At 40.4% G+C, this 13,201-nt stretch overlaps 1 protein-coding gene across 1 annotated transcript in view; it reads left to right on the forward strand.

The window, feature by feature from the left end:
- The first annotated feature begins 264 nt into the window (after positions 1 to 264).
- Positions 265 to 13,201, forward strand: part of KLHL2 (kelch like family member 2) — a 102,187-nt gene continuing 89,250 nt past the window's right edge. Inside the window, exons 1-2 of the mRNA XM_063108183.1 lie at positions 265 to 399; positions 12,771 to 12,896. Of these exons, the coding sequence (XP_062964253.1) occupies positions 374 to 399; positions 12,771 to 12,896 (152 nt within the window). The 5' untranslated portion in view covers positions 265 to 373. The remainder of the gene's footprint in view (positions 400 to 12,770; positions 12,897 to 13,201) is intronic.

Genomic DNA, 13,201 nt, shown 5'->3' on the forward strand with positions numbered 1-13,201 from the left:
GAGGCGCCGAGGGAGGGGTCCTCGGCCGCCGCGGGAGGCCTCATCGCCGTCCCGTCACGGCGTCGGCGCCGGCCGGGGCCGAACCCGGAAGTGGCCGAGCCCGCGCGCCCGCCGGTGCCGCCGCCGCCGCCGCCGCCGCCCCGCACTCGGGCGAGCGCGGGAGCCGCGCAAGCAGACGGAGCGCGCCCGGCCGAGCGGGCCATGGCCGCCGGGGCCGCCGCCGCAGGTGGTGGCGCGCGGTGAGGCGAGCGCGGCGCCCTCTCCGGGGCGGATGGGACGCGGCTCGGCGGGCGAGCGGTGCCGGCGTCCGCGGCTGGAATGGTGCTGGCGACGGCGGTCGGCGCCTGCCTTCTGAAGCCCGAGAGGAGCCACCATGGAGACGCCGCCGCTGCCTCCCGCGTGAGTGAGCGGGCGGGCGGGTGGGCGGGATGTGCCGCTGCGGATAAGCGCGCCGCTGCGGCGCGTGTCGCCGGCCACGGGCGCTGCTCGGAGACGGACGCCCCGAGCCGCTGGGGGCGGCGGGAGGTGGGAGATGCGGGGCGTGACGAGGCGCGGTGCCCGCAGTCCTGAGGCGGACGCGACGGAAACTCAGTCTGGCCAGGCAGTGACTTCAAACGCCGCCCAGGATTTCCAGAGAAGGGTCTTCCCAGCCTCAGGCGAATAGAAGATTCGGGATGGGGCTGGAGCGTGCATGCCTGTCCTGTGTGAACCTCCCTGAAGTGCGCGGGCTGCCGGTGCCCAGCTCGCCCGCCCCTTCCTAAGGGCTGGAGATATGTTGAAAAAAGGCAGCTGGAAAGTACCAGACGCCCGGTGTCTGAATGAACTGATCCTAGCTTTCTTGCTTCCGTGAATTTCTAACAAAATTAATATCTGAGGAGCTTTTACATCACTCTAAGTGAGCCGCGGCCGTTCAGGGCATGTGACCTCTTTTACCTGGCACTGCAGAAAATTTCATCCAGAAATCAGAGCATCTTCTGTTTCTTTGGTACCTTGAGCAGATTAGTAGTGGAGCGACCTGCCAGGCACAGGTGTCTTTTCCTTTCGTGCCGAAGTGCATTCCAGATCACTTGCAACCAAATTGCTTTCTAGAAATACAGCTGAAAAATTATGTGGGAGATATTATTGTATTATTCAGTTCAAGGTGGTTTTTTTTTTTGGTTTGTTTTTATAAACGTCCTAGTAAAAGTGACTGTAGATCCCCAGGAGTTTTGAAAATTTCAATTTAGATTCGTTTTCCTTAGTTTAACCTTTATGGAGGAACAAGAGCCCAGTGGATCCGAGTTTTCAAACCGCAGACAAACCTCATTCTGAAGAATGGTGTACCCTTTCGTGAGAGCTTATTCATGGAGCCTTATCGTTTTTTAGTTAGGTTTGGCTCGCCTCACTCCATAGCATTGGTACCGCACCAGCCTCTTGTGGTTATTTGGCAGAATTCAGCTAAAATATGAATATTTGGTTTGGACAGAATGATTTTTTTTTTTTTTTTGATGTTAAGTCCTTTAGGAGAGCTAATGGGATTCTGGAAGTACAATTTCTAAAAGTGCGTTACAGAATTTTTAGCTTGAGTGGGACAGGTCATGAGGATCTAAGGAGTAGATGATAAGACTGTTGAATTGACCAGGCTGATAGAAGAACCAGGAGCTCAGCCACTTCTTGATTGCTGTGGCTTTGAGGGCTCTGTGATCTGGAGGGCTCCTGAACCCATAGGAAACATGATGGTGGATTGTTAGCATCAGCAGCATGAGCACGTCATGAGTACATGAGGGTCTGTCCAGGCTCAGAAGCACTTAAGACAGGATATGCTGTCTGTACATAGACGACTCATGGTATATAAAATATAACACGTAGGTAGTGTTATCTGTAGTAAATCTACTCCCTTTACATCAGCCCTCTGCCGTCTCTTTTTACTTCTGGAGCAGAGGAAGCTAAAGGAAAAAACAAGGGAATCTTAGAATGCAGGTGAAAAGAAGGGTGTGTGGAAAATCAGGCTCTGGAGGGTGAGAGTAGAAACATAGAAAATGATTTAAATTGAAATAAAAAATGAAATAGATAAGTGCACCCAAATATTGATAAACCAAATCTTGGGCAGGTCAGCTAATTATAATTTTGATTCTAGTACAATTCTTTGGTATTCAGACCCCATCAATAGTGCTGGAACAATGAGAGGCTGAGATATAATGGAAAACCTGGAATGCCAGCATGGATGAAAGAATTATTAAAACTCCTTTCAATCATGGGTGGCTAAAGTTGGTGAGACTTTTTTTTTTTATTGTTTCTGTCCATTTAGTTATAAATGCAAATAAGTTTTATTTTCATTTTGGTTTATCCAGGATTAACTTTGATTTCAGAGCTTGTTATAGTATTATTTGTGTTTTTGTAGATCAGATAAAGTTTTTTTTTCCTTTCCACCCCTTGGCCTGTTCATCTCTACTCCATTATCTTTCTTCTACCCTAGGTCATGAGTATTATATTTGAGAAATGCAGGCAGTGTCTTCGAGCAGGGACTTCACTGGGCCCCACTTCTAGAGCTAGGCTAGAACAGAGGCCAGTGGAAGTTATTGAGAGGACTCAGCCTTTCATAACGTTAGATTTTCAGCCTGCGCTTTAAGGCAAAAAAACATGTTTGGCCTGGACTTCAAGTGCCTTGAATGGTGTGGTTGGAAGCAGGAACTCAGATTCTGTTTGTGTGAGTGTCTCTTAATTCATTCCATCTGCAAATATTTGAATGCCTGTCTCTGCCTGGTACTGTGTGTGGTGCTTTTGCTGTGTTTCTCTTTTAACGGCCAAGTTTACATTGTTCTCAAATCCCACCTTGCTCCCCTTTGGCCTGTTAGCACATTGTCTTGGAGGGATGGCAGGTGTCTGTGCCCAGGATCCCTATTACCTTTTGGATGGACTTCTTGAAATTAGGTTTTGATCTGTGGTGCTTTTCCCACTCCTTGCCTTCAAATTTTCCTTATCCTTTTTGCCTCTAATATTGATTGTCACTGGACTTTATATTTCTGCTTATTGTTTTTTTTCATCCGCACAAATATGTGGCATTTAGATTCTGCTGCATTTTGCAGTCTGGATGATATTAAGGCCATGTGGCATTTGCTTCTGATCACACCTGAAAAGGTGTGCAACCAAGAATTAGACGTAAATTAGTAAAGGAATTTCAGGTGGTAAACTAAGATGTGCAAAAGGAAATGTAAACTGATCAGCCTTGACCTCAGGAATGTTTTACACATTCTAGCTTTTATTTGCATGAAGTATTTTTCATAATTATTAAGTTGAAAAAAGACTGAGGTATAGGACTGAATGCATCCCTTTGACCTTTCCTAACTGAATAGTTTTTTTTGGCTTTTGTTTTCTTACTGGCTCCTCTTTCATGAGTCGGCTTACTCTCTACAGGCCTTGCTTTTCTGCTTTTCTTTCACAAAAGTAAGCAAACGTGCCTCAGATACAGCCATATCTTTTTTTAGCTGATGATTCCACATCACTGGAGATTTGTCCTCAGAGGTGTTCAAGCATAAGTGGGCAAACAACTTGTTGCCCATGTTCTGAGGGATTTAGGCAGAAGATTGGTTGGATTAGAGCAGAGGTTCTCAGATTTTTGGAGTTCACTGATGTGTAAAATTATAAAAAAAAAAAAATGAAGCCCAACATAGAATTGCTAAGTTTTTTTTTTTACCGACTAAAAGAATTATTGATAAAACAATAATTATCAACCATCACCATCTTTTTGTGAAAGAAAAACATTTTAATTTCCCTCCTCAAATATAAAGAGACATAATCTCTGACTAAAAGATAGTCCTTAAATTGAATACATTTAGCTTTATGAGAACTTGTTACATTGTCCTCCTTTTGTCACAGACCAGTAAAAAGTTCATTGAAGCCTGACATTTGTAATCGACTGAACCAGATGACCTTTAATGTTCTTTCTAGTTCTAAAATTCAGTTGTTATGAATTTGGAACCTTGCCACGGATTAGCCCAGTATTCATCTGTTTGTCTTTTACAGTGCATTGGAATGTATTTTTGATTTTGTTTAACTAGTCCTGAATGCAAATTGGGCATCTCTCATATCATAGGCAAATCTCCCCAGTGATAGAAAAAGATGGTATGGGTAATGGTAAAGGAAGACGTATGGATCAATATGTGTTGAAGGAAGTGTTACATATAGGGACAACTTTGAGGTTCATTTTGGAACTTGAGAAGTGGATTCTGGAACTAGGTAGCATTTATGTAGTAGTCTTAAAAATTTCTGATGCTAGGAACCTCCTTCCTTTGCCTCTCTCCAAAGCCCCAAACCTCTTTCTGATTCACATTTTGTAATACACGTAGTAGGCATTTCAATAAACAGTGAATAACCATTGAAGTAAGTGCACTTTTTTTTGAAGGTGACTGTAAATTTACTCATGGGGCTGTTAATGGATCTGCGCTAGGAGTATTTATGAAAACCATTGAACTCCTTAAGATCAGGCGGAAGATTCTTTGAAGGTGACAGAGAAGGCAAACAGTCTTTCAGTTCCTTTTCTATAGTATTCTACCACATTCCAAATATATTTACTGTTAATGATGAAGTATTTTGGGTTTTTTATTCATATTTATTGAGTGCCTGCTATGGCCAAGTTTACAGGATATCTCAGACAACAGAACAAAGTTTTTTTCCATATGGTTGAAACTAATAGTAAACAGACGGATAACATAATATTGGTAGTGGTAAGTACTATAAAGAAGAATACAGCAGGATAAGAGGGTAGAGAATAATGAGGGGCAGAGAGTGCTAGTTCAGTTAGGGTCAGGATGCCTTTGGTGGGGTGATATTTGAGCAGAGTCCAGAAGAAGGCAGTAGCATTCCAGGTAGAGGGAGTAGCAAGTGCAGGTGCATTTTGCATTCTTTCCCTCCTGAGATAATTGCTGTGGTGGGTGAGAGGGTCAGTATACTTTCTGTGTGTTATGTACCCTGTATATTTTTACATTTGGACTATTGGTGTTTGCTAAAATATTCCTTTGACTAGTTCCTTTTGCTGATCCTTTCTTGAAAAACAAACCCTTGCTTTCTGTGACTACACTTTTTCTTGGTTTTCTCTTCTAGTTTTTAGGTTACCAGGTTTACATACTTTATTACTTTATATCACTTAATCTTGTCAACAACTTTATATGTAGGTCTCTTATTACTATTTTTTCAGCTGAGGCAATAGAGGTTAAGTTACTTTCCCAAGCTTATCGAGTATTAGAAAAACTGGGACTGTAATCTCTCCCTGTTGATCACCTTTTTTTCTGTCTTGCATGGCTTCTCTTTTATTACTGTTTGTGGGCAGTAGCTGTTCCTCACAGAAGTAGGCCTTGGCCAGTTCTTGTTTTTTTAATCAACTATTACTCTTTAAATTATGGCTTCTTCTGTATCTTAAGTCTGGGCTTTCAATCTGTGCTTCAGTCTGGAATTTTGAGCTTATAACAGAGTATCTACTCTTAGCTCATACCTCAAATTCAACTTTCAAATTTCAGTGTCTGAAACTGAGTTCACAATCTTTGTTATCAAATTGACTTCACTTTATATCTTCTGCAGTTTTTCAATGGGATAACCATTCTTCTGATCCCTCAAACCCAAAACATTGGAATAGTCTTTGATTTCTCTTTCTTTCTTCATCCTCCACATCTTATCAGTCCCCAGACACTGTAGAGTCTTGGTTTCAAGTGTCCATTCTGACTGCTGCTATTCTGATGAAGGGATTTCATCACTTGATTCCTGAATTTTTCCAGTGGTCTCCTATTGAACACTATGTATTCTCTCTTCACGTTCAGTCTACCTACTGTTTTAACTCTCCAACATGCTAAGAGTCATGTGAAATGACTTATCAAAACTAGATACTCAGTCAGGTAGTCACAGCTCTCCATTATTTTGACCATATCTCATATGTCCATGATCATTATGTGTTTTAACCTCCTAGGATAAACTCTGCGTTATCACAAGCCAGGATTCTCCAGCCTTTTCCTATGCTTCTATTCTCCTATCTCCAGTTAAAACGACTTGGAGTTCCTCCAAGGCCCAGTTGGAGCCCTTTCTCCTCTACATAGTCTTTTCTATTACTCCAACTTATTCCAGCTCATTGTTGCATTGCTATAGTATTTATAATTGGCAGCCCTGTAATCTTGCTCCTGTATACTGACTTGTGCCATTCCTTGGTGGTTTTGGATATGCCTTTCCAGTTAGATCATAACTGGAGAAGGATCCCGGTTCAGCCTCCCTTATATCCCTCACCCTGTTTAGTACAAGGCATGTAGTGGGCATCTAGGCAGCACTCTTACATACTTGATTTATTAACAGCTGAGGTCATTTTGAGTATTGCCAATACTTTGAATTGAATGTTACAAAAATAAATTTTATAAAATTTATAAAAGTGTATCCATATTCAGCTTAGCTCCTGACCTCAATATTTTTCTTCTAAACTTTATATTTACATTACATTAGTGCTTTTAAAGCTCCCTCAGATAAGTAGGTGAGGTGTTATTATCTTTGACTCTCATATTACATTTGTGGAATAAATTTTATAAGTAAACAATCTGAAGCCCAGACAGGCTGAGTGACTAATCCAAGGTCACTTGGTTAGTGTTTGGCATAGGCAGGACAATTCAGGTCTTCCGCCTGGTTCTGGTCCTGTTCTAGTGCCTTTTCATTTAAGTGCTAGAAAATGTAGCCCAGTCAACTGAATTTCCAAGTCATATTGCTGCCCTCTCTTACCAATCGAGTGATGGTAATACCAGGGAAAAGTGGTAAAAGACATGGAAATGTTCGAAATAGATCATCAATCTCCTTTTCCCTATTTTAGCACCTCATAAACATCCTACTCAGACAGTGCTTTGTTAATTGTTTATAAAATATTCTTTAAAAGATTGATCTTGCATAAGACATGCTTTTACCCTGATCCCTTTCCTGGTAATAGTCACTGTCAGGGACAAAAAGTGCCTGATTGTGCTCTGTTTGTCATGTAGGTGGGAGGGAGAGAGGGAGAGAGAGCTGAGTTGAACTGAAGCAAAGCTTTTTACAGCTCTATTGTTCTACTATCAGAGAGCAATTATACTTCATCTTCCGTCAACCTCTCCGCCTCAGACATCCCAACCACCTCCTCCTGCCAGTGCTTCCCCACACACTTAACATAAAGCTACATAACCAAGTCCTGGGGGAGAAAATATGTAATACCTCCCTCTGTTCTTCAGTAGGAGCAGGGCTTTGGTTTTTAACTGTTAACATATTTTAGTAAAATTGAGCATTTCAAGTTTTTCTATGTTTTTTTTTCCAGCTCTGGGAAATCAGAAATATAACGATATATGTATTACAACTGATGTACTCCGTGGTATTATTATGATATTGTCTGTAAGGTGTTCTGTGACTTGATGCAGGATAGGAAGTTTTTATCTCACTACATGCTTCATATTTAATTCTAAGAGTCTACATACTGAGGATATAATCCAAGTTCTTCCATATCAATAGGACAGAAGTTAACATTTTTTAAAAAGCTATATTTATTTGGTAATATGACCATACGTTTGTAGATTACAGTTAGTCTCCTGGTTCCATACCTAATAAAAGTTTAAATTCCAAACACTTGAAGAATATTTGCAGAGCCTGTCTCTTTTTGCCTTTACCTAATTGCAAAAACTGAAACCACAGCCCTACCACAAACCAAAATGTGTTTCCAATGGAGAAAGCCCTCTACTTTCATAGCCTCTAAATAATAGGGTGGTTATTTGGTTGAGGTGAAGGATGTGAAAGTATTTTGTAACTGTAGAGTGACCTAGCAAATAGTTAAAATATTAGTTATGATTGAACCTCTACTTCTGATGTCCTGGACTTGTGTATGGGAGCAAGGTTAATAAGATACCAGCTTCTGAATGCAAGTTTAGCTGGGAAGACAGATGAGAAAATAGAAGAAATATTATAAAGTAATGGACAAACTTCAAAGGAATACAGCATGGATGGTGACTTTGAAAACAACAGCTGCTGATGTGAACTTTGCAGAAATTTGTGAGTAATGGTGGGTGACTCATTGCCAACAGGGGAGTCTTGCAGCGTTTGAGGTGAACAGGCAGAGGGGAGAGCTGAGATGGTGGCCACCCAGGGGCCAGGTATTTATATATCCTGATTGTGAAAATGTCTTTGGTCCCCAGTTAAATTTTGCAGCTGCATCATTCACATGAATTGTAGCACCGTTTGCATCAGAAAAACCTAAAAGCATAAACAACCCATATTTCTTAAAGTGCTTGTTCTCAATTTGGGATGATTGTGCTGGGGTGGGAGGTAAGTGGGTGGTGGGACATATTATATCACCTGGCTTTTTTTTTTTTTTTTATTTTTTTTATTTTTTTATTTTTTTATTTTTTTTTGTTTGTCGTTTTTTTGTGACCGGCACTCAGCCAGTGAGTGCACCGGTCATTCTTATATAGGATCCGAACCCGCGGCGAGAGCGTCGCCGCACTCCCAGCGCAGCACTCTACCGAGTGCGCCACGGGCTCGGCCCTTTTTTTTTTTTTTTTTTTTTTTAAATCATGCAAAGCTGCCTTTTACCCATACCCCAGGAGATGCCATCATTCTCATATACCTAGTCCTAAAAAGGGCTTGCCTGACTCTTCATGTGATGAGGGGTGGTTTTGTGTAGTTTGAAAAAATTGCTTAGGTTATTCTGATTTTTCTGTTCTCCTGCATTGAAAATCACTGTTCCAAAGCAAATAATAAATATCTAAAGAAATTATACCTCATTTTTAAGGTGTCCACAAAATTGTTGCAATAGATTTAAACCTTCGCCTATTTATGAAATCTTGACTGAGGGAGACAGCCCTGTTAGAATCTTTATTTTATTTCTTCCTGAGAATTCAGTTATATCGCCAGCAGTGTGCTCTTTGTAGAGTTAGAAAGTCACCTCGTCTGAGAAGCCAACCTTGTCCACAGCTGGGAGTTTGTAGAAGTCAGTCACTGAAGGAAGGCTTTAGAATTATCTATTATAAAACGTAGCAGTAAAAACAAAACAAAACAAAAAAACATAGCAGTACACTGGAATCCAGTCCCTTGGAAACCCCAAGTATTTGAGTGTTTTGATAATAATAGGCTATTGGTTAATTGCAACATTAATTGTATAGAGTAGAGCTGGGGAAAACTTGTAGATGAAAGAAATTTGGAAAAGTATCTCCTTCAGATATTTTAAAGAAGACACTTCTCAGAATGAGAAGCTTTTCTGGAAAAGGCTAGCTCTTTGCTTTAGAGGGGAAGTGCAGAAGGTGTAACTCTGAACTTCTGTGGCATAACTTTAAAGGGTAAACCTTTACTTCCCACTTAGCTGCTTGTTCCTAGTGTAAATACATTTTTTCATCTGTAGTTTTAGAGATTATGCATCATTTTCTGTTACTCATTTCTGCTTCTGCATGAGAGGCCATTTAACACAAAGCCACATAGGAAATGGGAAATTATGGAAAGGGCATTAGTGTTGAAAATAGACCTGTGCAGCAGGGGTGCTGTATTTGTAAGTGGCTCTCAGTACAGAGAACACATACAAAAATTCAGTGTTATTTCTTATTTATTCCTTTAAGACTTTGAATAAAGTCTTTTCTTTGTAGAGTTTTTGTAATACATCAGAAAAAGTGGGAGCTGAAATTGGCTTTAAGAGAGCACCAGTATGGGCATTGACTGTTGTATAGCAGCTACCTTAAAGTTAAATCTCTAGTGCAGGGAGTTTTAATTCCTAATTTCTTAAGCAAACGTAAACACTCTTGACTCTTAAATAACTGTATTCTTTCTAGGGCAAAGTTGCTTTCGCTTCTACTCAGAGCATTGAAAATTCTTCTATGATCGTTTTGCTGATCCTCAGTATAATATTTTTCCTCTATTACAACCTCTAAATCATTCAACTAGACACAGATACAGATAAATATTATTATCTTATTATACATGTGGACATTCATTGTTACGTGGTCAGAAGGTTTGCATAGGTTGTATATATCTACACAATTTCCCCTTTCTCAGTTTCCTACTTTTTTTTTGTTGTTGTTCAATGATGAGAATCAAAATATTTGCCTTATAAATTATTTCCTCATTTCTCTCCTTCGTATGTGAATGTTCTTTCACCTTTTGGCTTGTAGGCTTATCAGTGCTTTCCCTTTCTTAGACCTCTGTACACTTGTACCTCTGCCCTTGCCCCGCTTTCCCCCAAGAGGCCATAGGGAATAGAGCACACCTCCTCATTCTCCACTCCAGCTGTGGACTTTCCCTCTGGAGGCAGTTTCTTGTGCTAATTCATTTGTTAGGCCCCTTTAAAAACTCTCAAGTGAGGAGGAGGTAGAACTGATGTCTGCTTCTAGTAGGTAAGCACTCAAAGTATCAGGTGCCTCAACTAGTGCTGATTCTGGGGTGTAGGGGAGCAAACTTTTATGGTTCATTTTAGAGGTTACCTTAATGTTCAGTGCCCCAATATCATGGTTTCATATACCATCTGTATTAGTCCGTTTCTGTTGCTTATAACAAGATACTTGGAACTGGGTGATTTCTAAGAAAGCAAAATTTATTTGCTTACAGTTTCTGAGGCTGGGAAGTCTAAAGTCTATCTGGTGATGGTGACAGTGACCCAGGGGTCTTACAGTGCAAGATGGTGGAAGCAGAGAGAGCAAGAGAGAGAAATACTCCTCTCTCTCCTTTTAAAGCTCTTAGAATCACGCCTCTGACCACTATTTTTAATCCATTTACTATAGCATGGTCCTACAATCTAATCACCTCTTCAAGGCTCTACCTTTCAGTTACCATAATATTTCCCACCCTCTCAACACTGTCACAGTGGGCTCCAAGTTTCTAATACATAAAACTTGGGGGACACAAATCAAGCTTCAGTGAGTTTTTTTTGGGGGGGACATAATTCAATCTAGTACACTGTCCATGCAACCAATGACTCCCAAATTTCTAGCTCCAGCTAGATTTTTCTTTCCAACTCTAGACTCCAATGTTTATCTGATGATTTGATGGCTTCATTTGGATGTCTGGTATCTTAAAACCAACATGTATGAAAACTGAGCTCTTCATCTTCCGACCTCAAACTGGTCTGCAGCATTCCCAGTGTCAATTAATGGAAACTCAATCCTTCTATTTGTTCAGGCCAAAAAAACTTGGAGTCATTTTGACTTTCTTTCACATGCCGCATCCATTCTGTCAGCAAATCTTGTTGGCTACACCTTCCAAACATTCAGAACCCAGCCACTTCTCATCACCTCCACTGCCACAACCCTGCTCTGAGCCACTATCATCTCTTACTGCAGTACTGTGATACCCTCCTAAATAGTTTCCCCCTTTTCTTCTTTGACCCATGTAGGCTATTAGTAATCAGCAGCCGGAGTGATCCTTTGGAAACATGAGTTGGGTTGTATCACTTCTCTGTAGTGCCTCCCCATTTCACTCAAGGTTGAAGCCAAAGTCCTTACAGTGTCCTCCAAGGCCCCCCATGATCTGACCTTCCCTCTTGTCCTCAGCCCCAGCCCTTTGCTCCAGCCACAGTGGTCTCACAGTTCTGGTACATACCAGGCACAAACTGCCCTTTGCTCTAGCTATTCCTTCCATCTGGACATTCTCTCACCTCCTATTCTTCTGTTCAAATCGCAGTTCTCCGTTAGGCCTTCCACGATCATTCTATTCAATCCTGCACATTACACCCTTCCAGCACCATCACTCCATACTTCTTACTCTCTTTATCCTGTCCTACTTTTTCTCTTTTCACAGCACTTTCCATTTTTAACATGCCAACAGCTTTACCATGTTTATTGTCTTTCCTCTTCTGCCCACTAGACTCCAAGCTCTGTGAGGACAGGGATCTTTGTTTTATTCATTAATTTTACTCAAGAATAGTGCTTGGTACATGGTTGGCACTAAAAAATATTTGCTGAATGAATTAATCAATGATTAATCCAAGTTTTGAAAGAATAATAATTCATATAGCAATACTAATATAGCTGTGAATTCTTAAAAATTGTAAATTTAAATATGAAATGAAGTGTCCCTTGTTTAAAATAGGAAATGGTATTGAACATTAGCAAAAAGAATGAGATGGAGTCACATGACTGCATTCTTACCCAGCTCTACCATTTACCAAGTTACCCATATTATTTTTTGCCTCAATCTCTTCATCTGTTAAATGGGGATAATAATAGTAATTAGCTCACAGAGTTGTGAGGATTAACCAAAAATGAAAGTAAACTAGTTAGCATGATGACTGCCATGTGGTAAATACCCAATAAATATTAGCTAACATGATTAATCTCTTGTTAATGTAGGTCAAAAGTATATGGGGTTGAAGATATCCTTGCAGATAGAGAGCAAAATTTAAATCAGATCCTAAATTTCTGAAGTTTGTGTAAAATATGACTCTGCTCTTGGCTTGGTTTGTAAATAATGTATGACCATAGCATATTGTAAAAGCAAGTTAATTTCCAACAGAGGAGATCATTTCTCAGCATTTTTACTTGGTGATAACTGCTAACCCACTTTTACTGAATTTTTTGTGTTTATCTTTGACAGAACTTTGACACTAGGGAGGTAATTATCCACTTTTTTGTTGAAATCATAGTGACCATCCAAAAGTGTTCTGAATTGTGTCTTAATCTTACATTGGGGTAGCCTGTCAGTGAGACTTCCTCTAAACGAGTAGGGGAGGGAGGCATTCATTTCATTGTGTCTCTTGTAGCTTGATAAGCCGGAACTAAATTATCTTTAATAAGATCTTTTTCTGTTTTTTTTTCCTTTTTTTTTATGTACAGATGCACAAAGCAGGGTCATCAGAAGCCTTTCGATTCAAAAGATGATAATACTGAAAAACACTGCCCAGTGACAGTGAATCCTTGGCATATGAAGAAAGCTTTTAAAGTCATGAACGAGTTAAGAAGGTACCATTACATTAATGTACATGTAACCATTCGTCTCTTCCCTTTATTTTCGTTGTTTGTAGTGAATATACCCTCCACCCCCAAATTGTTGCTTTGTTTTATAGAGAAAACATTAAAAGCTTTTTCTGTGAGCTTTTTAAAGGAAGGAAGAGAGAAAATAATTTATGAGGAAGTGTGGATGGTGCATGGCTTCTCTGTCGAGTATAGTAGCTACTAGCCATGTGTGGTTGGTCTGAATTGAGATATTCTGAATGTAGAAAATATATGTGAATTTCTAAGACTTAAGTGCAAAAAAAAGTAAAATA

Source organism: Cynocephalus volans, chromosome 9, assembly GCF_027409185.1.
Source record: "Cynocephalus volans isolate mCynVol1 chromosome 9, mCynVol1.pri, whole genome shotgun sequence".
Taxonomy (NCBI): Eukaryota; Metazoa; Chordata; class Mammalia; order Dermoptera; family Cynocephalidae; genus Cynocephalus; species Cynocephalus volans.